The sequence below is a fragment of the Melospiza melodia genome, chromosome 8 (genome assembly GCF_035770615.1).
Source record: "Melospiza melodia melodia isolate bMelMel2 chromosome 8, bMelMel2.pri, whole genome shotgun sequence".
Lineage (NCBI taxonomy): Eukaryota > Metazoa > Chordata > Aves > Passeriformes > Passerellidae > Melospiza > Melospiza melodia.
In genome coordinates, this window is record NC_086201.1 from 16,689,226 (window position 1) to 16,714,276 (window position 25,051).

General features: G+C 35.5%; 1 protein-coding gene across 1 annotated transcript in view; it reads left to right on the forward strand.

Annotated features, from left to right (window-relative positions):
• PSMD14 (proteasome 26S subunit, non-ATPase 14) overlaps positions 1-25,051 on the forward strand; it is a 46,521-nt gene that overhangs the window by 4,905 nt on the left and 16,565 nt on the right. The window contains exons 3-8 of the mRNA XM_063161987.1: positions 74-161; positions 3,022-3,073; positions 17,398-17,469; positions 17,794-17,913; positions 19,014-19,084; positions 20,056-20,206. Coding sequence (XP_063018057.1) covers positions 3,026-3,073; positions 17,398-17,469; positions 17,794-17,913; positions 19,014-19,084; positions 20,056-20,206 — 462 coding nt within the window. The 5' untranslated portion in view covers positions 74-161; positions 3,022-3,025. The remainder of the gene's footprint in view (positions 1-73; positions 162-3,021; positions 3,074-17,397; positions 17,470-17,793; positions 17,914-19,013; positions 19,085-20,055; positions 20,207-25,051) is intronic.

Sequence of the window (25,051 nt, forward strand, 5' to 3'; positions counted from 1 at the left end):
TCTTTTTTACATGTGCCATGATTTCTAAATTTTAATAGGTTTCTGCCTTTCTCCTTTCTATTTCCTTCTACAGCAAAGAGACCTACTGGTGTCATCTTTACAGTCAAAAAGTGGGAGCTGCTGCCAAGTTTGTTCTGTGAGCGCCTCTTGCTGAGCACCAGGTTAGAAATGTATAGTTGTTTTATTTGTAAAGGCTTAAGTTAGTTTCATTACTGTCTAGAAATTTCCCTTAAGCTGTTGTAAGGCTTACAAAAGCATTGTTGGAGAAATGGCTGAAATAATATTTAGATGGATTAATAAAAATTAAAATCTGTTTTGGTGAATGTATTTCATTAACTTAAATTTTTCAGATGTTTATACATCTCAGTAAACATGTTTAGGTCCATATAGACTATAGGCTACTAAAGCATATTCAGTTACAAATAGGCAAGTAAAGCATTAGCTGCCAAAACTGTAACCAGAATGATGTCATGGAGCTAGTGAAATAATTTGCAGTGCATCTAGAACTGTGTTTTGGAGATTTTATGTCTGTGCTGCTGTCTTGAAAATCTGAATATCTCAGTTCAATGACTGTTCTGTGGGAAATGTTAGGTGTCTGTAATACAGTGAGATTTTGTTGTAAAGTTATGCTGATAAGTAGTCAGTTTGTTTGACACTTTAATCTAATCCAACTCTGATATGGCAAAATACATGGCTTTTATAAATGATGTACTATACTGTTGGGTTAGAAACTGGAATAAACTGTAAATGAAATATTAATTAGTATGAGCTATTGCTTTTCCCCTCTTTTACAGGATTTATTTGTTTATTATTTCTTAAATGTACAAAGGTAATGTACCTCATCAGTTGATGGAAGTTGCTGTAGTTGTCAGAACTATCAGTTTTAGGGTTACCAGTATAGAGACCAGAAGTTTCTTAAAATAAATGAACAGCCATGATGGATTAAAATAATAGTTTTAGGAGCTTAAATATACTTCTCAGTTACTCTTCAGCCCTCTTTAGTGACACAGACGATGAATCATTGTGGGTTTCAATGGAGGAGTATCTACCACAGAGGGGTAACATGAACTGTAGTTGGCGTTAATTTGTGGTAACATTGTCACTGTTTTATTGAGCCATTTAACATATGCTTACATAATATCTTTAAACGGCAACTTAACCTTTCCAAGGAAATCCTCCAACTTGATTTGGAATTTATTGTAGTTCAGGATAGAAGAGCATATACACTGTGTGCAGCTTTTGCCTCTAAAAAAGAAGCTTGGTGTCAATGACTTACTGAAGAAGTTAAGCATAACCACGGACCCTTTAATAAACTCCTTTTTAATTTATATGGTGCCAGTGGAGCTTTAAGAAAGTGCTTACTGCTAGCTGAGGCTGCACTTGTTGGATTTGCAGGTTCTACAAAATCAAGAGAGTGAATCATATCAAATGAATAGCCTGATAGTTCACTGAACTGGGAAAGTGAATTTAACAAGTCGGGCAGGTATTTCTGGTCAATGTATCTTGGCTATTGTTAAGTATTGAAGTAGGAAGTAAAATGCTGCTTCTTTATGTGTTTAGAAGCTTAAACTATTTTTTAACCTTATACTGAAATAAAACTTGTTAGTCTTTAGCCAGTAAGAATTCTAGCAAATATCAGAAGAAAATATGAGAATGATGATGACATTCACCTTCAGTGTGAAGATTTTTTCATGTACAAAGCAAATATATTTTTCAAGTTCTTTTGCATAATTATTGCAAAAGAAGGCTATTAAATAAGTATTGTTAATGTAATCTGAAATCATGTATGTAATTATGTGTAATGTGACATCTGCTTGGAGGATGTATGTATTTTGGAAATCATATTTGGTGTTCTCAATTGCTTTCCAAGCCTAAACAAACTTTGTTGTGTTGTATTAAAACTTGTCCAGTTAAAACCAAAATTTTTGATGCTGTGCTTTGTATCTTCTATTTCACAAATAAAATAAGCCAGTAAATTTTTCTGATTTTGGCTACAAATGCACCTTGGAAATTGCTTGATTTGATGAAAACAGCTGTTTAAAAATTAATATTCAGCAGGCCTTTTTTAAATTCTATGGATAAGTTTTGTTGTACAGAGCTAAGAAGTTGAGGAAGCCAAGTGGTAAAGTTCTGTTAAAGCTGGGGCAGAACCTGTACCTAGGTATCCACCATGAAATTGTAGATGTCTTTTCAACAACAGAAAGTGAAGAAACTGTAGACAAAGAAACAGCAGTGTAATCTTTTTGGTTGGGCATCTTAGCAGCCTTTATTCCTGGGGACCACCCCCTTGAAAGTTACAAGACACAAAAACTGATGCTTTTTATTTTTTTTTAAGGAAGCTGTTTCATTGATTGGAATAATCTTGCACTAAAGCACTGGCACATGCAAGACTGGGAATGTATGAAATGACTGTACTGTCACTACTCTTCTAACTATATACACATTAAATGTTTACTTTACAGTATTTCTTTTAGTATAATGAGTTCATTAAAAAAAAGCTTTTGATGCTAATTCAGAGATCCATAATCTGCTTAGTGTCTTTCACATGTAGTTTTGATGATAACTGACAAGCTGTAAGTTAATTAGCGCGGAACTTACTAATGAGGATGCTAAAATCCTTACTTTAAGATTTTTATTGATGATTTCTGAGCAAACGAAAGTAAATTCAATTGTATATCTAATAAGTTTTAGGAACTTTCTGGCTGTAGGTACTGATCATAAGTAAGAAAAATCCCCCAATTAATTGACTGATGGGAAAGTTTTGAGAAGTTTGACAAGAGTGTTCATCTTCAGAAATGGGGATAACCCAAAACCAAAGCAATAAAGCAAAGTCTGTTAATTAGCATGGAAGACAGCTTCTTGAATTAATATGTGGTGTTAATTAACAGGAAGTCTGATGTTGTGTTGTAATTACCACCAATATTTTTGACATACTGAGTGACTGAAGGTGAATTATATAGATAACAATTTAGTAAACATTTCGAGCTTGGGAACATTTTTCCTTTGTTTCTGTTTTTCTAGAAATATGGATAGACTTCTGCGACTGGGAGGAGGTATGCCTGGGCTGGGACAGGTTAGTATATAGCTTGTCAATCTTTTCTTTAAAATTAATAATTTCTGGAGTATTTCTTCTATTATGCTATCATATTTTAAAGCAGCATCAAAAAAAACATTGTTCATAGTAATAATCTTTGACTCAAGAGATTTTATATGTGTATGTGTATCTTTGTTGCAACCTGGCCTTTTTTTTGTGAATGACTATGTGTCTAAGTTTACAGAATGTTTATAAACCTTTCTTTTTTTGTCTGAGCATTTAAAAATTTATATTGAAAAGCATTGGAAACACATAATACATTTTTTTAAAAACCAGTTTCCAATAATATGAATTTTCATACATGAAGGGTATTTATTGTAAATGGCAAAGCACATCCACCGCTCTTTCATAAATTACATATTTCAGTTCTTGGATCACATTGGGAATGGGGCATTATAAGATACTGAAGTATATGTAAATTTCAAGAGGTAATTTGAATTGAGTTTATCACTTGTGGGTAGTTGTAGCTTCCTGTATGTGTCTCCTGTTGTCGATTGTTCTCACTTCTGTTACCACTCACAGCAAGAAGGCCTCCCTGGCAGCTGTCCTGTTCCAGTGAGACAACTATTCACATTGTATGGCTTCTCCTACCTCTGCAGCAAGTCCTAGTTCTTTTTTCCTTGATCAACTGACATGGCCAGCAGTCTTCAAAAATAAAATCAAGTTGATCTTGTTACGTTGTGCTGATCGCTGTGGATACAGGGGAAAAAAATAATTAGGAATCTTTGTTTGAGGTCTGTAGGAAGAATTATATCCTTAAGGAATGGGCTCCAGTATAAATTCCTTTGTGGTCCTTTCCTGTGGTTGGCTGCAGTAGCTTCCTAGTCTCTTTCTAAGTCGAGAATCCAGACTCTTGTACTGGAGGAATCAATTCTGTATGTCTTGGGCTTCAGGATGTGTGTCCAGGGTTTCTTGTGGGATAGTTGAAATTGCTAAACCCAAAGCTTCTTTTGGTTGTGTATAGTGTGTTTGTGTCCAGTATAACTACAGGAGGAGTTTAATACTGAAGCATTTGGTGAAATATTCTAGGCTGATCTACAGACTCTAAATGTTTTGCCAAATAAGCTGTAACTTTTGGTGCATAATTTTTTTCCCCCTTTTTATAGCTAAAATTCTATTCACGTTCTCTTAGTGAATCTTCAAGCCGCCCTCAGTTATTTTTAGTTTCACTTTCTTAAACAGTTATTTCTCTTGTTCCTCTGAGCTGCCAGCCTGCTTCATGACTCTTCATTTTTTTAACATCTGTGCAGTCTAATCTCTCAAGCTTTCACTTCTTAGTCCTCTCTGAACTTGACGCTTATCAAAGCTGTTTTTCAAATTTACTGTTAACTCTCTGCTGTTTTCTGAATTTTTCGTCTTAAACTTGAAGCTTGCTAGAAAATTGTGGCAGACAATAGAACATAACGTTCAGAGGAAGCTTGCTGAACTCCTCTGGTAGCTTTGGCCTGCAAAGCTGCTCTGTGTTTGTTTAAATATGGAATTGTCTCTTAAATTAGTTGATGAGTATATGTTAGTTTGAAAAAAAGCATAAAACTGAATTGCTCTTTACTCAAGTTGCTGCTTGCACTGGATGTCTTGACTACATTTGTAGTCTTTTGGTTTATTGAATCAGCAGGAAGGCTTTTCAGATAGACTGTTTTTATGTCCTTAAAATAATGTGTTTCAAAGGACCTTGAAAAGTCACTTTATATTCTGAGTATCTATTGATGATAATTGAGATTGAGAGACAGTCAGATGTCTTTTGAGATAGAAGAGAGGAAGAAGGTATGTCTTGGATATATTTTGTAATGCTAGAAAGCAAAATTATTACCATTTGCTTGCACTAGAGTGTTTTAAGCAACAGAACTTTTTGTTCTTATTGCTGTGTCACAGTTGTTGTAAAGGTTGAACATAGTAAAAACATCTGACTGAGCCATTCTTGCCAGCCTAAGTATCAACTGTATATATAGTCTGGTAGAAAAAGAGGCATTTTCAAAGTAATTTTATCACATAGTTTGGAGATTGCTTTTTCTTGTAGCTTGGGGTCTGCTTAGCAAGAGGAATGCACCACATAAAGTCTGCTAAGGGTCTGTTTGATTTGCTTGGTAACTGATGTTAAAGTACTGGCAGATGCTTGGTGAGCACAGTTTCTGTTTGATCTCTGCCAAGGCATTCTTTCTCAGTGACCTGCTTGAGCTTCTTCAGCAGCAGTTACTTGGCTCTTTCCCCTTAGCAAAATTACCTCTTCTGGTTATTGTCTCATTTAGGTTTTCTTGGTCTTCTTAATTTCCAAACTCAGATATGTTGTCCCAAATGCATTTTAAATTCACGTATTTGCAATATGTTTTTCAAGTCTTTTGGTGTAGTGTATTACACTTGAGAACTGCTGTCACTGAATTTGCAGTTCTCTTTCCTTATTTCTTGCTCCTTCAGGATGCTATTGAGGGGTTGATTGGCCTTCAGGTGTCCAGAGGTGGTCAGCGCTGAATCCCATCTACCTTAAGCCTGTCTTCAAATGGCTAATAAACAAATCTTTAAGGAAGTAATCTTAAACTGATACTTCAACAATAAACTTTCCTTCCAGTGACATGTGGCTTAGAAATCTTGAGGCATTTCTTCTCTTTTAACCATAGGTGGACAATGGACTATCTTAGTAGAACAGGAGATGGACAAGAGACAAGAAGGGAAGAGACTCTTAGAACTTTAGGCATCACAGAAGCCATTTTTTTCTGACAGAATGCTTGGTCATTAACTGTGTGTTCTTTTTATGGCAAGGTACCTGTGTTTAGTTTTGAACTTGATGCCAGAAGTATGATGTCCTTTGGAAACTGCTTCATGCAGAAATTGTGTCTTACATGACTGGTGTTGTACCTGGTCCATAAGTTTGTTTTGTCTTGAGTTTAGGTTCTTGTGATAAATGCATAAGATGAGGGAATAAATGAATGAATGAGGCCTTTTAGAAAAGATGTAAAAAATTGAAAGGGATGTCTCAAAGAAAAACTTATGACTTCAGTGTTGCTCCTGTAGTTCATGTAGTTCATGGGAATTAAGATTTTGGCAATGCCCTTGTTCTTCTTCACTTACATAGTCTCCTTTCTCTCTCCTTCTGCCCCTTGTCGTGTTGGGTTTTTCTACTTATCTTCTTTTTCCTGAATCATTCTTTTCAGTTTGTCCCTCTGGAATACTGCCTACCACAGAATTTCACTGGTGGTTTAGTACTTTGATTTGCATTGTACATTTGCTGCAGACAAATGAACAGGTTTGTGGGGTACGTAAAAGCATTCTGCTTATGTAGCAGGCAGGAATTTGGAGCAACACTCCTTCATTTTGTATGCTGAACTATTGTTTGCTGGTGGAATCAATTCCACATATGCCTCTATTAGGCAATCCCACTGCAAAGGGTGTGAGCAAATTAAGTGCATTTGTAGCCAAGCTTTTCTCTCCATCACTTATAGACTAGTAATTCAAGTTGAGCAAGTTCTTGTCCACACTAGCACATGCTGTCTGTTTTTCTGAATCCAGATGTGATAGAAAGCAGTGAAATAATGACACTTTTTAAAAGAGGCTTTAAAAGTAATTTTTCATTGCTTGTTAGATTTTTGAAAATATTCATTTACACTGCTCTGTTAGTGGAGACAACTGTTCTAGTACAATAAATGAAAAATAAAACTGATTCTGTAATTTTGAATTAACATATATGATGACAGAGGGGAAGAGGAAAAATTCCAATGGGAAGGGAGGGGGAGACAGAACTGACCTGTGTCTTGTAAGGAGTGTTTACACCTTGACTTGGAATATAGAAAAAGAAGTGCAGATAGCTATTTTATTTGAATCATGGACTTGCCAATTAGCCATCAAGTGCTTCCATCTGTGAAATAGTTGATCAGATGGGTTAGCTGGGATGTTTCCAGATTAGGGCATTGTAAATGGCACTTGAAAACTGTCACTTTGATTAGGAGGTTTCAAATACTGCACTGCTTGGTGCTGTGGAACCTTTTTCCCCTCATAGGATCTTGGGTTTTTTAGAACATGCTTTTCCTGTTTAGTAAATCTGTGGCACCATTGGAACTTGGGAGACCTGCTGCTGATCTAAAGTTCTGCTTTGTGTGCTCATCTAGTCAGGGTGCTTGTTGGAGGAGAGCACAGTGCATTCTTTTGTGGGGCTTCCAAAGAGGAGTTGATGGTCTGGCAGACAGAGGAGGGTCAAGCTCTGTGTAGATCATCCCCAATTAACGATTAGATGCAAATTTCCTGGAGTTAGTTCATTAAGCTGATGTGTCATTTGAGTACATGACTTTTTCTTGCATCTTCCATATGTAAACAAAAACATCCACCAACAATAAAATCCTCAAACCCAAAACAAACCCAGACACCCCCATCCCTCCTCTCCAAAAAAACCCTAAACCATGCCAACAACCCAAACAGGAAAAACTGCAGCACCTTACCATCTTTCTGAAAATTATTTTGGTTCATTGATTCTTGAAACAGCTTGTGTTTTAATTTGAAGGGTGTAAATGTGTTGTCTTTAATTAAGTACCTTTTTCATTGTAAAGCTGTAGAGTGTTCTGGTATCTCAGTATCTGTTTAGCTTATGACTTTCTCCTTTCTGTGTCTCCTGGGTATGTATGCTTTATGTGGTTTGAATTGTGGTGGTACACTGTTGTCTGCTTCTCATAAGTATTTGAAGCTTCAGATACACCTTTGGAGAATATTTTGCCAGGGGAATAAGTCTGAATTATAGCTCATAAAACTGTGCATCGTTTCTGTGCCATTGCTTCTGAGACGTTTCCCGGCAAAGTTCTCAAGTACGAAGAGTGTTACTATTTCTAGAACTCAAATGTAATTCCCATAGATGAGGTGGTATACAATTTGGATGGGTTATTCCAGTTCTACTTTTTTTTCCCTGGAAGCTGTCAACCCATTTAAGGAATAAGAAAAAATTCTCAATGACAAACATTTTTCATTTCATCCATTAAAAATATCCAACATGAAATCCCATAGGAAGTTCAGAAGACTTAATTGCCCACATTATCTTCCATAGAAAGTCTCAGCATCAGTTTTTCTATACAAAATATATGATTTTGTTTTCAGGAGAAGAAAACCACCTTAGAGATAATAAACTGTGCTGTTTCACTTACTTTCACTGTCTGGGATGAATGTTTTACTGCATTGATTAGTGTTTTACTACAGGGCTGTTCAGTGAAAGCTTCATATCAAATTTAGGATCCAGGTGTGGCCAGGGTCACAGGCCAGGGTCTGGTTTTGCTGGAGATGGTAACTCCATGGGTCATGTTAGGCTTGTTTGAAAGTTACTGGGGATGGCAAAGCAGAGTATAATTCTCATACATTTGAAGTACATTTGAGTCATTGTAATGTGATTTGTCTCCTAAGGAGCTAATTGGAAGAGGAGAAGAGAAATCTGCTAGAATTGGTTTAGGAGAAGCCATAATTTTACTTAAACCCTCTGTGTAATTTGTGTTATAAAGGCTGTTTTGAAGTAGGATGGCTGCACTACAGACATGTCTTACATATTAATCACAAACAAATATAAAACTAAAACTAAAAAAGCCAGTGGGTTGTGTCTGAGCATTACAGTTTCCTCTGATCTGCTATTTTCCTCTGGAGAACATTTTTAGCTGCCTCTTCTTGGCCTCAGATCTTAAACTTCCATATTTCTAATAATTAGGCAATTAGATTCTCTCTCCTCAATTTAATTGCTAGTGTAGTCCAGCTGACTTTTGACTTTCTCCAAAAGAGACAAAGGAGCTTGGACAAGGAAATGAGTGTAACCATAATGAGAAAGAACATAGGGAAGAAAGGGTAAAGAAAAAGAAATATATTTGTGCATTTGTCATTTCACCTATTCACTTGTAATGTTCCTTTCTGCAAGCAGGAAACAGCCACCCTATAGCAATCAATTTTATTTATTTCTCTTGGAAATTGTATCTTCTTTCTGAAATCCCATGCAATTGAATATTAAGTTGCAATGCTACTATGCAGCACCTTTGAGTGAGGGTTTCTCTTTCCTTCCTGCTGTGTAGAAAAGTCCTCTGTTTTCCTATGAAGCTGGAAGTGTTTTTGTGTTATAGAGGTGTGGTTTGGGGGGCTGGTGGCTGTTGGCTGATTGGTTGTTTTTTCAAGTGTTGCAAACAATTGACCTTGCTGCATCTTACCATTGAGTCTCCCAGTTCACCTGCTTGTATCCAGAGGACCAGCTCTTCTCAACAGTCAACCTACAGAGATCTAGAACCCAGTGCATTCTTCCTTATACTGAGTAGATATCTTTAACTGCTTTGCCTACAAAGTGTACTTTAGGGTGAGCTTAGGCAGAACCTACTGAGGGCTATCCTGCCTTCTTGGCAGAACTGTCTTTAGAATAAGGTAATTAAAAATCTACATTGAAGCAAGACTACAAGAGTCAGACAAAATTAGAGATGCTGACTCGTCATCTGCCTTGAGGCTTTCAGTTCTAAATCCCAATACTTTCTGTAATGCTGATGGGAGTAGATAACAGGTTAATCCTGGCTTTTTTCTGGAATGAAATTGACCTCTGTATTTTCTTTTTATTTCCAGTAGATTGAGGCTGTGAAAAACAATAGCTCTTTTCAAAAAGATGTACAGTGTTAGTGAGAACTTATGTCCCTAATCTTACGGCTTTTTTCTATGACATTGTCATAGAATCATAGAATGGTTTGTGTTGGACAAACATTTAAAGAACATTTAGTCCAAATTGTCCTCATGCTTGATAAGGAATTTTAACTTGAATTAATGTGCAGTAATAAAGCACACCTACCCCTTTGAGTCTGTGTCTCAATGAATGTGCAGATTAAATGGGGTAAAGATAAATGAAACACTGACCTGGGGAAGATTACACTTAAGCAGCCATTTCATATAACAGTTGTGTTGGGAACATTGTGGGAAGTCTGAGTATTGCAAATTGCATCAAGGTTATATATATATATATGTAAGTAATTTTACATCATGAATACATGTTATTATTGAGTAGTAAATGTTTATTCCTAATAATAATGTTCTGTAAGTGTCTCATTAAACTAGAGACTATTTTTGTTTGAAGTTCTTCTTAGTTAAAAACAATCAAATAACAAACTGCAACAAACCAACAAAAAAAACCCCAAAAAAGGCAAAAAGATAACCAATCAAACAAAAAAGCCAGAAACACCCCCCCCCCGCCGCCAAAACCATAACAAAAAACCAAACCAAACCGCACCTCACACACCCTAAAAAAGAAAACCACAGAACACCACCCCACAGAAACTGAAATCCTAAATAAGCAGAAAGCTAAGCAGTGAAATTCTGGCTCTGCACCAAAGAGGTGTTGGCAAATTTATGATCCCAACCCGTTTAACCAACTGCTCAAAGCTATACAAAGTTCTGTGTTTTGTAATTTTGGTTTTGAAGAGGAAGGGAGATGGGAAATGTTATATATTTCAAGTCCATCTATATTGCTGTTCATGGAGTTCTGTTGTAAATGTGAACCTGGGTAAGCTTTTTTTAGGAGACAGAATTTTGTAAAACATACTGAGAGAGTTTTTATCTAGCCTGTTAAGGTGAGTTTTTTTTCAGAGATTTTTCAATTTAAGGTAGCAGTTGATGCCACAATACTTCCTTAGTATCCCTACTCCATTTTGGAGTCTCTGAGACTAAACATATTACTGCAATTTTTATTTCATCTGACATATGGTGTAACAAGACAATGTGATCCTTCGAGAAATCTAGGCTGTTTGTTGAGGCTTATGGTATTTTGTGGTCTGTTATGCTTGCTTGTTTATAATTGGTATAAAAATGGACCTAAACACACAAACTGTTTAGACATAATGGTGGCTTCAAAATCTAATCCTGTTGATGTGGAACTAACCACAAAATTGTGTGTGTAATAGCTTGAAAATAGCAATAAAATTTCAAATTGCTACTAATTTTAGTGTGTGATTCACAATGCAAGTAATATATTTTTCCCTTTTTTATTGAGCTCACTGATTTTTTAATATTTTTGTATGATTGCAATAATTTTCTCTGTCATGACTGATCCTGTTAACTTCCTGTACTGCAGAAAATGCAATACATGGTTTCTAGTGCTTGTCATGACAAAGTTGTTGGAACCAGTGAGATCCCAGAATATGCCTCACTCTCTTTGCCACTTCCACTGATGGAACATGAGTTGGTAATTTCCAGAAGTGTATTGTCTTAGTACAGGAAGAAAATGATTCCACAATCCCAACTCTGCTTAGATTTTTAGGTTTAGCAATGTGTAAAAAACATTGTGCTGATCTAAGAAATTTCTTATTCTTTATATCCATATATCAGCAGGTTGTACCACTTACTGGCAAAAAGTAGAGAAGAGCAGTGGTACTCTGAACTTTTAAGGCCTTGCTATCATTAACACCTCTACCTCCTTTGCACACTTGCTCATGTTTGTCCTCTCTGCAGCTAGTATTTTGTAGGTTTATTTCCCTTGTACCAAGTTATACACACAAAGTTGCATTTACCTCCACAAAATAGAACATTTAAGCTCACTTTAGGTGCCTCATCCTTCCTTGCATCTTTTAATATGATAAATTATTATTTTATAATGATTGTCATTGCATTTATACCTCAGTTGCCTTTCTCCCCCTTACCTATATAATAAAATGTCATCTTTACCTGGAACACTTGTTCTGGCGGAGGTAGAGAAGGGTAATGAAGAAAAATGGTGGGATTAATAAATTCAAAAGTAATCCAAGGGGGGGTTTTGTATTTTTTTTTTTAGCTAATCTTTCTCAATTGTCTTTGGATATAACAGCTGAAAATATGTAGTGAAAGGGTTAAGTCGGCATGAAAGAATTCATTTCCACTTTAATGACCTAGCCTTGCTGGGTTAGGACGATGGGGAACATGCTTCTGACTTGTACTCCTATTGCCAATTAACACCTCCTATAACAGGTTGCCTCAGCTAGACATTGAAGCAGAGGCAGTAGAAATAGTTTACATGCAGCTTGTTTTTCACACTAGTTGTTTAATACTCACAAAATTAAACTATTAAAAGGTTCTTTCTTAGCTTACTGGGAAAGAAATAAAAGATGATAGCAATCATTGTTTGCTTGTGTGTCCTATGTTTGTGCTTAAATTGTTCCAGTTACAAAAATAAATAGAAATAGTAATGATTCTTTTATTTTACACTGTAATATGTTGTTTGGTGCATTAAAGCTTGAGATGTGCTTTACAGCACTTAAGTTCACTGCTTTTGGATTTTTATTACTGCAAAACTGGGTTTTCTTTGAAACAGATATGATGTATTTCAAAATCATCTTTTGTGCTATTAGCATGAAACCAGAGCAGTGTTTAAGATCCATTTAAACAATGGAAAGTGTATCCATTTGTGGAATATTTCTCAGTTCCTTGTGTAATTAATCAAGTCTGCTTCCTCTTAACTATTTGAATAATTCTAAAATAGTACAAATAAAGAGCAGTGCTCTAAAATGACACTTTAGTTCACATTTAATAATAAAATTGGCTAAATAATTTCTATCTGTTCACACTAAGAGAAAGGTGAAGTAATATACCTAAAAGTGTTAACAAATTTGCTAAAAGGCCTGAGTAGGTAACACTTCAAGGCGTTAGTTTTTATCCTGTAAGAATGGCAAATGCCTTTAACACTTCGTCAACAAGGGTTACCCAAGTAAAGGTCTGCTTTTTATATTGGATCATCAACTATTTGAAACAAAAATAGTAACATGCATAATTTAATATTACAATGTAATTTTCTGTCCATAACTTGCATGCAATTCTTTTTCCCTTACTAATTTTACTAAAAAAAAATTTTTTTAATAGTGATAACCTAATTTTATCAATTATTATTGACCTTGGAATTCTGCCATTCTAAACAAAAACAATCCTAAAGCTTGGTTGGGTTTTATGAGGTGGCCATCAGGCAGCTCATTTCAGTGACTGGAAGCATAGAGTTGATTCAGAAGAAGCATCAATTTTTCAGTAACACATAACAGTATTTTTTTACAGCAGTTATTTAATTTTAATAATTACTGTATCCAGATTATACATGCATGGTTGGGAAAAAGAATGTTCAGTATTCCTTGCAGTTTCCAAATCTAATTTTTCTCTAGTTCTCCAAGAAAGAATCCAATAAAGCTGTAGGTATGCAATATTCGCTGCTTTGCAGTGAGATGGACAGTCTTCTAAAACTGTGTAATGACATAGCTGTCCTTTGAATATGATAATGTAACCAAAAGCACCAGCAGCTCTTTTGCATTGCAGACACAAACGCTTTCTTTTCTGGGTTCCTAATACCAGTTAATTTAATTTGGTGCTCTGCTTCATAAGGCTGGTGCTTCTTTGTTAAAGTTGGCAGGCAGTGAAGTTTATGAACAGTGGTAATAGCACATGCTGTGGAGGGTCAGTGTAAAATATTTGCCTCCATGTAGAGATTAGCTAATAAAATCTTTCTTCTTCTTTGCTTGATGAAAGAAATGCGTAAACTTTTGTGAAAGACTACCAGACACAGGCCAAAGAGATCTCAAAACACGTAACTCATAGGTGGCTCCCACATACTGTGTAACTAACATGCAGAAGCTGGGGCTGGCACTCCAGGGCTGTGTTACATTATCAGCCATTTGTGGAAATGGAGGTGATCAGAGATGGAACAAATTGGTTCTAGTTTCCAAACGTCTCTGTTTTCAAATCATCTAAAGTCAAGTAAACTACTTGGAAGACTCAAGTTCCATTTGGCTTTATCTGTTAAATCTTTGAAGGTTTTATGATAAGAATTTGATGAACTTTGGTTCCATTTCTGTAGAAATACTAATGTACTAATGCATTCTATCTTTGATAGAAAAATAATGTGAGACTTGACCTATGGATTATGTCCTCCTCAGGATTCCTGAATTTCAGTGCTCTTTTGAGTAATTCATTGTAATTGATACTAAAAACAAAAGAAGGAATATTAACATGAAAATGAATACACATAATTGGTACGGTGCAATGAGGACTTAAGTTTTCCCATAATCTAGCTGGTAATTAAAATCTATAAGAAGAACAGAGCAGATGGAAAGGAGATAGTGAGGTCACACAAAGAAGCATCAATGACCAAGGAAATACTTGGTATGTGCTGTGTATTTATAAGATGACTGAGAGTTAACAAACCTGCCTTGTGTACTACCATTAGCTAATTTTTACAAGTTCAGGTAAATTGGTTGAACTGCACAGTAAGAGTGGAAACTCGTGTTTGATATTTTTACTATGTCTTGCATGTGCTTAATATGAAGCAGTGAAGTATGCTGTTAGGATCCTCCTAATCCTTAATGTAGTAACTTCTGTATCTATTTAAACACATTCAGCATGTAATATCCTTCACAGTGAATACTATGGCTTTTAAAAAAACAGCAAAAGTTAAGCAAGTTGGCTTGCACCAATGAAGAATTCCTTTATGAATTAGCAGAGTTTCCTATGCTGAAAATAAATTGTTGACTGTGGGTGCTGGCAATGGGAATTCAATGTAAGTTTTGAAAAAAACCCCTATTTTATCTCATAGAATGCCTAAAGATTTGATGAAGTATCATATTAGATATGCCCTCTTCTGCACCATCATCACAGTAAAAGAGCATTTGGATGCTCCAAGGAATGTAGAAATCATAAGGAAATGGAAGGAACGCCCTGCTTTAGTTCCTACCTTCACTTAAACTAAAGGTGATTAATCTGCCTTGTTACAGAAACAAAATGTATTAATATTTGTTTCTTCCCTGTAAGTGGTGAATCTACTGACTGATCTCTAAAATGAGAAAAATTTTGAATAATAAGTTCTTATAAGTTGAGGACACAGGCAGCTATATAGAGGACAGAGCTTTGATTAATGCCTCAGCTGCAGGACAGATGTCAGTGTGATTTTAACAAACACTGGAAATTTCATAGAGGAGGGCTCATCCAAGAGCCACAGTCTGTGGAGTAAGCTTCAGTTCAAGCCTCCTGATTTTTGAGAAGCTAGTCTCAGTCAAACAACAAGATTAGCCTTCCAGAAATCATGGAACTGTTTGTGCTAATCTGGGGGAGATTTTTATTACTCTATTCTTTATTTTAAAAATTACTGAATGGTGTAATGGGATGGTTGCTTACAGTAAAATGTTAAAATCTGGAACAAATGTAGAATGCATTTCTACACACCATGGATATTAGGGCTCTTCTAAAGAGCAAGCTTACTAGTTATTTTTATCTTCCCTTCAGACCTCTGGTCTACAACTGGTGGAAAATTGGGAGATCATTATGTATGAAAAAAGGGTTTGGTTAACAAGCTAGTAAGTTACTTTTAAAATTAAAACTCAGGTTACCTAGGCTTTTTTCTTTGCATTGAGTAAGTGGAAACATGAGTCTTTGTGCTTTCCAAATTCTAAGCGAACACTTCTAAGTGAATAGACTTAAAGTAGAAGAGATAGAGTTTAGAAAGTAAACTGACATGTTTATGGAGAAAAAAACATGGGAACAGCATTGCAAAATGTTTGGGCATTTGAAGCTTTGCCAGTCAATTTAATTGCAGAAAATTCGGGATAAGTGATGCAGGTGCTCTGTCCATCTGGTTCTGGGCAATGTTCTAAAGAGCTGCTTTTAGTGTGTTTCAGTGTGGATGCTAGAGGAGCACATCTCAACTGGAGCATCTCACTTTTGGGCTGGGGCTAGGCCAGGGAAATACTTGATAAAGGGGTGAGCTTGATGAAAAATGGACCTTTGGTGAGAATACTATGGAAGATGAAAAGCAGGGAGACCTGCTGGAAGCTTGCTGATGAAAAGACTAGAGTGACAGAAGAATTAGGAGTGAGTAGTAAGAAGTGAGGAAAGGCAAATACTGAGAGATGATGGTCAGCAGTATCAAAGTTGGAAATAGAGGTTTGAAGCTTTTAGGAAGTGGGTATGGTTGACAGATCCATGCATATATGTGAGTTTCAAAATACAAAGATTGGATTCACAATAGAAAGAGTGGATATAGAACTCATAGATTAATTGACTTTAAGGGGGAAAACCCCCACAACTGAATTTTCTTACTGTCTTTAAGGCTTTATTCTGAAGACTGATGTTTTTCTGTGTGTGTGAAAATCAGAGTATGCAGAAAGGATAATTCCTGTACAAATGTAATGTGTTGATTACTTAAGTATCCAGTTTTATCTTCAGGAAGTAATGGATTGTGTTGATCGCCATGTCATGAGGATGCATGTTGTGTTGAATATTTTCACTTGAAGTGAACAATTAAGAATTTATTCAAAAGTTTTTTTCCCCCAGTTTTTCTTATAACTGTGGACTCAAATTTCTAAGTCGTTAAAGGGTTCAGTAAAGGCACCGTTTTTCCTCTTTTAACTTGATAATGGAGTATCTTTTTTTTCCCATAGTTGCTTTGTTGCCCCTCTAAGTTTGCATCACCTCATGCAGAAGTAAGCTATGTCTTTTCAGTGGAAATTTGGTAATAAAGTAATGAATGTGCTGTTAATTGGCTGTAATGTGGGACGCTCATGTGGAATTCTGTATATAACAGCAACATTTCTCTTGTTCCTCAAGAAAGGGACGTTTAAACTGCTGCCTCCTGTGTTTTTCAATTTCAACAGTACACAGAACCTGTTTCAACCAATCATTCACACCTGGGACAGTTGTGCTAATTTTTGAATAACTACTCATAAGGCAAAGAGCAAAGTATTTTGTTCACAGCTTTTCCACCTAGGGATCAGAGGTCCGTTTTTTCTCTCACTGTACCAGTGTATTTGCAAAGTACTCCCATAGCCTTTATCTGCAAGTCCTCTTTAGCTGAAAGCTGATGAAGCAAAGGGAAATTGCTGTTTGTGTTGGTGCCAGTTAATCATGCTAGCCCAGCAGCATTTACATTCACACCACTGTAAGAAACACATAGTTAATTGGAGAACTGGCCATATTTTACAGCTGACGAAGGTTAGCATTGCTGCAAGGCTGACTAATGGAAACTTATCTGTCTCTTAGTCTGAATGCCTTGTAACAGGTTTGTATCCAGTGTAACACTTGCCTGCTTTCTATTTGACTGGCTCTGGTAAGGGTGCTCTTTAGACTGTGTTGTTTGGGGTGGGGATGACAGGATGATGGCTGGGTGACCTATTACGAAATAATGTTAGTGACGGAAAGTGCTGTAAACAAGGGTTTGGAGATTGGGTGTGCAATTTTTTGTTTTGTTTGTAGCAACTACATCTAACTCAATAAGTCAATTGCATATGCATTTTTCTACAAGTTTTGCAATATGCAAAACAAAAGGAAATATTTAGAAACTGCAGAATAACAATGATGATAACAATAATTGTTTGTTCTTTTTATAGGGGCCACCAACAGATGCTCCTGCGGTCGATACAGCGGAACAGGTTTATATCTCTTCCCTTGCACTGCTGAAAGTAAGTGTTCTGTGTACATACATGTCTGGATATAATGCTGGAGTTTGAGCACCTGGCAGCAGTCCAGAGTTAATGGACTTGTGTTGCCTAAGTGCTGGCCAGACTTATTTTAAAAATAAATTAATACTGATTGGAACCCTCAGAAGCTTACTTTAATTAGTTCTCTTTTGTTGGGTTTGTTTTTACTATTTTATAGTTTGTTACAGTTTCCAAAAGTGCTACAAGTTGCAAATTAGCTAGAGATCAACAAAGGCTGAAAAAACTACCTCAAATCAGACTTGAACCTTCGTTTAAACATATGGTGTCATTTGGTCTTAATTCCAGATGTTGAAGCATGGTCGTGCTGGTGTCCCTATGGAAGTTATGGGTCTGATGCTTGGGGAATTTGTTGATGATTATACTGTGAGAGTGATTGATGTTTTTGCAATGCCACAGTCTGGAACGGTGAGTTTTTTGCATCTAGACCTTGATAATTTTATTTGCTTGTTTGTTTTTTTCCTTAAGGTAAATATATATTTTAAAAGGTTTTTGTGCTTTACCTCGTTGAAGCAATCTGAAGGTGTAAGCTGTGAATTATAATACAAACAAGTCCAATGGTTAAAGGATTTCAGTAAAAAGAAATGCAGTCAAAACTTCTTTTTGAGCAAAGGCTAGTACTTAAGTGTGTATAGCAATATATGCAGATATTGTGTCCTTTTTTATGTATAAATATAGTGTATTACATGACTTATAAGACTTATAAATTGATAACTTTCAAAACTCATGTAGTATGAGCCAGCAGAAATATTCAAAATGTAAGAGGTTACATTGTGATGGTTCTATATACTTCAAACTTGCTCTCTTTGACAGATCTTAGTTGCATGTCTCTTAAATGATAGTTCCGTGATATGAAAAAATAAGTGTTTAAATTTTGAGTAAGAATATCCATTTTATGAACAGATTAAAGAGGTGAAGAATCAAGGGGCATAATTGGAATTTATGGTGCTTTATTTCGTGTAACTGGAATGAAATGTGCTTGAAACAGGCATGGGATAATTCCTTTGTTACTCAGAGCTGCACTCCATGAAATTTTTAAATTCTTTTGTCCTGAGTTTACTCATGTGCATAATATAAAAATCTACAAAAAGTCAATATGTGATATTTATCTTGAATAAAACGTGTAGAGCTGAACTTGGGACAAACAACAGGCCACCATTTGCAGACTAAACAGAGGAGAAAAAAGTGATTTCCTACACCTATTTAATCATGTTTACTTATAGTGAAGATTACTTAAATAGCAATTCAAAATATTCTTTCAGCATTTAAAAAATCACATTGCAATACATTTCTAAAAATTATATTTTGCGTTTAAGGGTGTTCTGTCATGTAGTACTAAAGTATTCAGGTTGTCTTTTTAAACAGATGCTTATGAATATTTTTGTTTGTGTGAAGTTGCAAGTTAAAAGATAATACTGCTTCATGTACAGCTACTATGATTTTTGTCTGTCTTTTAATAATAATGCTTCACGTACAGTCCTATGGTTTTTGTCTGATTTTTAAATCAGGGTGTCAGTGTGGAGGCAGTTGATCCTGTATTTCAAGCAAAAATGTTGGATATGCTGAAACAGACGGGAAGGTAAGGCACTGTAAAGAGGGCTGACAGCCACAAGTACTCTCTGCACGGTTTTTAGAAGAAACGGCTGGCTTTCTGCAAAACTTGCGATCTAAGGGCTATTAATAATGTTTAAAAATAAGTAATTGCCCCAAAAATTAGGTGAGTAGCATAGCATGTAATACAGTCCCCCTCATGCATTTCAATTGTCAGGAGATTGTCACTCCTGTTAAATCTACAGTTTTGATTATCACCCAGAAAGATTAGAATGCTGCTCAGTTTAGCATTGGCAATTACTACACAACACCTGCTTAAAAGATTGATTTTTTGATGTAACCCTTGAAATAAAATTTTTTAAATTTTTGAAGTTATAGCTTACTCATGAACAATTTTAATTAAAAGAAAAGGAAAATAATTTTGCAAAAGATCCTAGTATGTAAGCAAATTTTTATTTCACTCCTACCTCTCAACAGTTGTCGTCTGCTTGCTCAAATTCTTTTACTGTGGGAAAAACTTCAAAATTAATGTTAGCAAAAGGCTCAGCAGCTGAACAGAACAGTGCAAATTGCTTTTTGACTGAGTTCCTAGTTCTACTGCTGGTTTAATTGATATTTAATCCTTTCCCACCGTTGGTTCCCGTTGTCCATGTCTGAAATGGACTTTCTGCCGTGAAAATTCAACCTTCGATGCCAAGGAGTTAAAGAGTAGATATTTACTCAAGTGCTGAAAGGGTAAAAACTGGTTCAGGGAAGGTGTGGTAACAGGGTGAAAAACTGAAAGCATGATCTACCACTGCTAATGTGTATCATTAATGATAGCCCTCTTTTGTCTCATTTATTCATGTCCATGTTTTCACCATACTATGGTGAGTAATTTAAATATTACTAATGGTGGTTTTTTCACAGCTCATCATAATTTATGCCCTGATATGTTCCTGTTTCTTCTTGTGATAAGTGTTTATGTTTTTAAAAATCTCAATGTCCTCTTTGTTTCAGACCTGAGATGGTAGTTGGTTGGTATCATAGTCATCCTGGCTTTGGCTGTTGGTTGTCTGGTGTAGATATCAATACTCAGCAGAGCTTTGAAGCCTTATCAGAAAGAGCTGTTGCTGTGGTGGTGGATCCCATTCAGAGTGTAAAAGGAAAGGTATAGTAGGCTTGCTTTTTATTTTTAAGGTACTTCAGTAAGATTTAATACAGAAGCACTGCAAATATATGTAAGTACTTGATTTTTGGAGGCCCGTAGCGAAAAAAAAATTAAAACAAAAATTTCATTGTAAATAAAAAGATCACTTCCAGTTTGTTCTGCAGCTTAGATAAGTACTCCTTAAACAGGCTGGAAGTCTTTGATATTGTCAGTACGCATAAACAATCATAATCCTCTCTTAATATTTTGCTGTTCAGGTGTCACTCAACAGGTTTACAACTAATAATCCAAATATACATTGTTTTATATATTAAATTTTAGCTACAAATTCTGAGATCAATTACTAACAGATTGGAATAGGTTCAGCCCCTTAACACGGGTACTAAGAATGCATTGATTTGCAGGCATTGCATATGATGATTTTTATTAAAACTTCTATTCCAAATGTTTTGGGCAATAAAACTTTATAGAGAAGTTGATATCAAGCATTTGAATTTTTCAGAAGCGTGCAGATGAATGATTAAGTACATTAAATTATTATGAAAAGAGATTTTAACTTGCAAAGCATATTGGGTTATAGTTGTCCTTTGTTGAAATCTCTTTTGTTCTTGTTTAGTTCTCTTTTTATTTCTTTCTAGCCCCATATGCCATTTTCCTATTTCCTGCCTCATGACAGCAGGGAGCAGCTCTATTATCACCTTCACAGAGCTGTCTGCAAATGTGAGAGGCAATTCGATTTTGCTCAACCACAGGGAGAGTGGATTAGAAAAACTACAGAACGTACAGAAATTGGCTAGGTGGTTTACTGCTTTAAAATACTGCTGAGGTGTTTTGTTTGAGCATGCACTCCCATTGTACTGTAGAATAATTATTGAAATGCGTCATGGTATATATGAATGATATTCATGTAAATTTATAAATATTTCAAAAGTGTTCATCTTCTATAAAACTGTACTATCATATTTCCTGTGAGGCAGATCTTATTAAAGATACCAAACACTGTGAGTTCACTTAATTTCATAGCAGAATGTTCTGAAGCTACAGTTGCTGTTTTGGTTGTTTTGTTTATTTTTTTTTAATTCTGAATTTTATAGCAAATACGTTTATGTAACAGGCAATTGAAAAATTGTTAACTTCTGGTTGTTTGGAAGATATTAGACATGTGTAGAAATTTTGTTCCTTTTTAAATTGCTTGAAGAGTAGAAGAAAATACAGGTAGTCTGGGGGGCGGGGGGGGTAAGTTGCAGTAGAACACTTAATTATTCCTAACTTATTTTTCCTAGAACTTTTATTTTCCCACTCCAATAGAATGTTGAAATAGGATTCTTTTTGTTTTGTCAAAAAATAATGTCAAGACTATTACTAGTAATTAATTTAGACCTCACTAGCTATTAAATCCGTTGAGAAGAAAAGCCTCCTATTAAGTTACACTGCACACTTGCTCACTAAGTGCTTCTTTTTATAATAATTTTATTGCCACTGTTGTTTGACATAGTTGTCTAGATTTGAGATCTTTGAGATCTTCAATAAAGTAATCTTTGGCATATTTATTTTGAATGTGAATAAATTTTTGTCCATCTAAGCATTTCTCAGTTACAGCTGCTCTTATGGCATTGCTGCCAGTACTTGAGATTACTGGAAGTCTTGTAATGTTTGTTTTTCATACACATTTTTAGCTGCTACAGTCAGATTAAATTACGTTCTCAGGTTTCATGTTAAAAAAAATTTACATCTGTCATGTTTCTGGCAAGTGCATCCTTTAAAGCTTAGAAATAAAAAGAATCTCCTAAATTATGAATACCACTTGTAATTAACTTCTTGATTTGGAAGATGTGGAATGTGTTCAAGTTTTATGATCCTGGTTGGCAAGATCACTTACACTGAAAAGTGTTTGGATTGTCAATGAACTGAGAGAAGAGCAGATATGTTATTGTTCAAGGGGGGTTTCTCAGGTGAGGTTCCAGTGCTTCATGTGCCTGGGTAGCTTATCATGGCACCCAGAGCCTCTTTGTGTGCTACAGAGCCCGAGCTCAGCCTATTTCAGGAAAGTATCTGCATTTGCCAGCATGAAGAGCCACTTGCAGAGGTAATTTTGCTGGTGTAGTAACCATTATACTGGTGAGCTTTAGCTACGTGAGTCTGAGATCATTACTCATTATACCTTGTACTAGCAGCACTGTCTGGCAAAAAAATATAGTGAACATGTGGCATAGAAGATTTTAATATGGCATGTTTTGTCTGAGATTAGATGTATTTAAAAGCAAAGCCCAAAATAGCACATTAGCTAATTTTAAAGCTGCCTCAGGGCAGGTCCATGCCCATATAAATTGCCATAGTTTATGGTCAGTGAAGCAGTCATGGCTGTGCTAGTGAAGAATAACTGGGGCAGAGGTTATTTTCATGTGTCAGGAAGTTGCAGTGAATTCTGATGAGGAATCTCAGGTTCACCCTGACTAGCTAAAACATTAAAAAGCAGTTTGCCCTGTTACTGTAGAAAATGAAAACTTGTTAACTTCTTTGTTAACTGCCTTGTCTCCATACACATTTTCTACGTAGCACAGGGATGTATGATTGCAGTTTAAAAATAAATATACCTGTAATTCTCATCAGTTAAAAAAAAACAAACCAGTCATTTTATGTCTTAAAGCCAATGAGCAAAAATAAAAAGTCATATAAAATCCTTATATAAAAATAAACCCCCTCATATAGATCTGTGGATTAAATGCCAACTGCTTTAATGACCATTTTAGGTCTGGGATATTTTTGCATAAATGTAGTAGGACACATGAAGGACAAGTAATTCCAAATTGCTTACATACATATTCTAGCATACAAATTAGGGTTTTTTCATATCTGTGCACCCTATTTTGCAATATTTAGGCTAATAGTGCTCTAGTTGTCTGTAAAATAAACTCGCAACAGTGCAGTGAGTTTTAACTGAAGGTCAGTGGTCTCAGAACCCAGAAAGGAAAAGCATTGTTTTGACTTTTATTTTAGCTTGATTTCTTTGAATGAAGTCACAGTAAGCATGCTGAAATATGGCCAGTGGGGCAACCTGGCTATCTGTTGTTTCATTTTATACTTATTAATAAACTTTTCTTTTATCCCCTACAGTTTTCCAATCTGTGCAATGGAAGCTGTAATACATATTTAGAAGTAATATATATTTCACAGAAGCAGTAATTTCATTAAAGATCTGGAATAAAGCTAAATATTGACATTTCATATTTATTTCCAACATACACTTTGAAATGTCTGTACAGAGAACCATAAACCTTTGCCAAATGTTAAAAATAAATGTGATTTTTTAGACCTTAACTTAGCAGCTGTTCATCACCTCTTAAGGAAAATATAACTATACTAAACCCAGTGTAACATAGTAGCTTTAACTCCAAAAGCATTAACTTACTGCATTGCACGCACTGTATTGTTAAATTAATATTAAAAAAAAAGTGGTGTTTTCTTTTTTGACCTGTTTAAAACTTTGGATCTTTATTATAACAAAGCCACCATTTAAAATGTGTTGTTCTTCTGAGAGAGTTAACTGTTTTCCCTTGATTAATAATTGCTTCATAAGGATTGTCAGAAGTCCATTTTGTACATCTGAGAAACTTGTTGGCACTTGTGGTGTTTAGCAGGGTTGGTAGCAAAATCTCCTACTCATACAGCAAACTTTCATTTCTGTTAAACCATATTTTTTTTCAGCAAGGCACTATATGTAATATTTGTAGGAAGATCTGTTGTTTTATGGCAAAACTCCTTTTTTAATTGTTTGCTGAGGAAAATAGTTGTCTTTCCAATAACTTTTTTATAAATTCTGTTTCGGTCACCTCAGGCAGATAGAAACAAAAATGCTATGCATCTTAATCTTGTGCTTAAAACCAGATCCTGCCACATTCATAAGAGGATTTTGCTGTGGTACTTTATCCTTATCTTAAATTCATTCAGATGGTAAAAGAAAATAAATATGTACATATGGGTAGCCTGGTAAATCAAAGTAATTCTAGTTGATCTCTATAGATCATCTAGCCCAAATTCGTGATGAGCACAGTTTCAACGTTGAGTTCAGATCAGCTCTCTTAGTGTTTTGTCCACTTGGGTCTTGAGATTCAACAGCCTCATGCCAATTCCTGTTCCAATATTTTATTTTTCTTGCAGTTGGTTTTTTCCCTTTGTATGCATATGGTCAGCAGCTGCTCTTTTCAGTTTATTACTACTGTCTCCTGCCACATTCATCATTGAAGAACCTTGTCCTGTGGTCCAAGCAACCTCTTGAGGAAGTGGAAGGTTTTTTACTTCAAAGAGACAGAATGTGGGCTGTACTCTGAAACCATTTTGTGCAGGCAGTTTCTTTTTATTGGTAGTTGAAAATTGCTTTCTTTTGTTCAGCTTATGAGATCTTTAGAATTTTATTCAAAAAGGAGTAAAAAATGTGCTGAACTTTATAATTTGTTATTTTACTAATTTTTGAAGTATGAAAAAAGTTACTCTTATCGTGCTGGAGGGAGAGAAAGATACATGCTTGTTTTATCCTCTTTATACAAAGGAAAACCCTGAGGAGAGCTGGAGGACTTATTTCAGCAATCTCTCCCCTTTTTTGTCCATTGGTACTTGTAAATCTAAGTGGCAACCTGTGCATAATTAGTGATGTGTATGAGCATTACAGGTCTCTTAATACCTGGTTTCAGGTTTATTTCTCTTCGGAGTAATAGATGGTCATTCTGCTGCATGCTGACCATAAAAATGGTGATTTCCAAGTAGTTTTGATCTCTTGCTACTTTTATGTTCCAGTTTAGATTAAATTGCCTGTGTATTCACTGTTTCAGATTGGTGACTTCTGTTCTT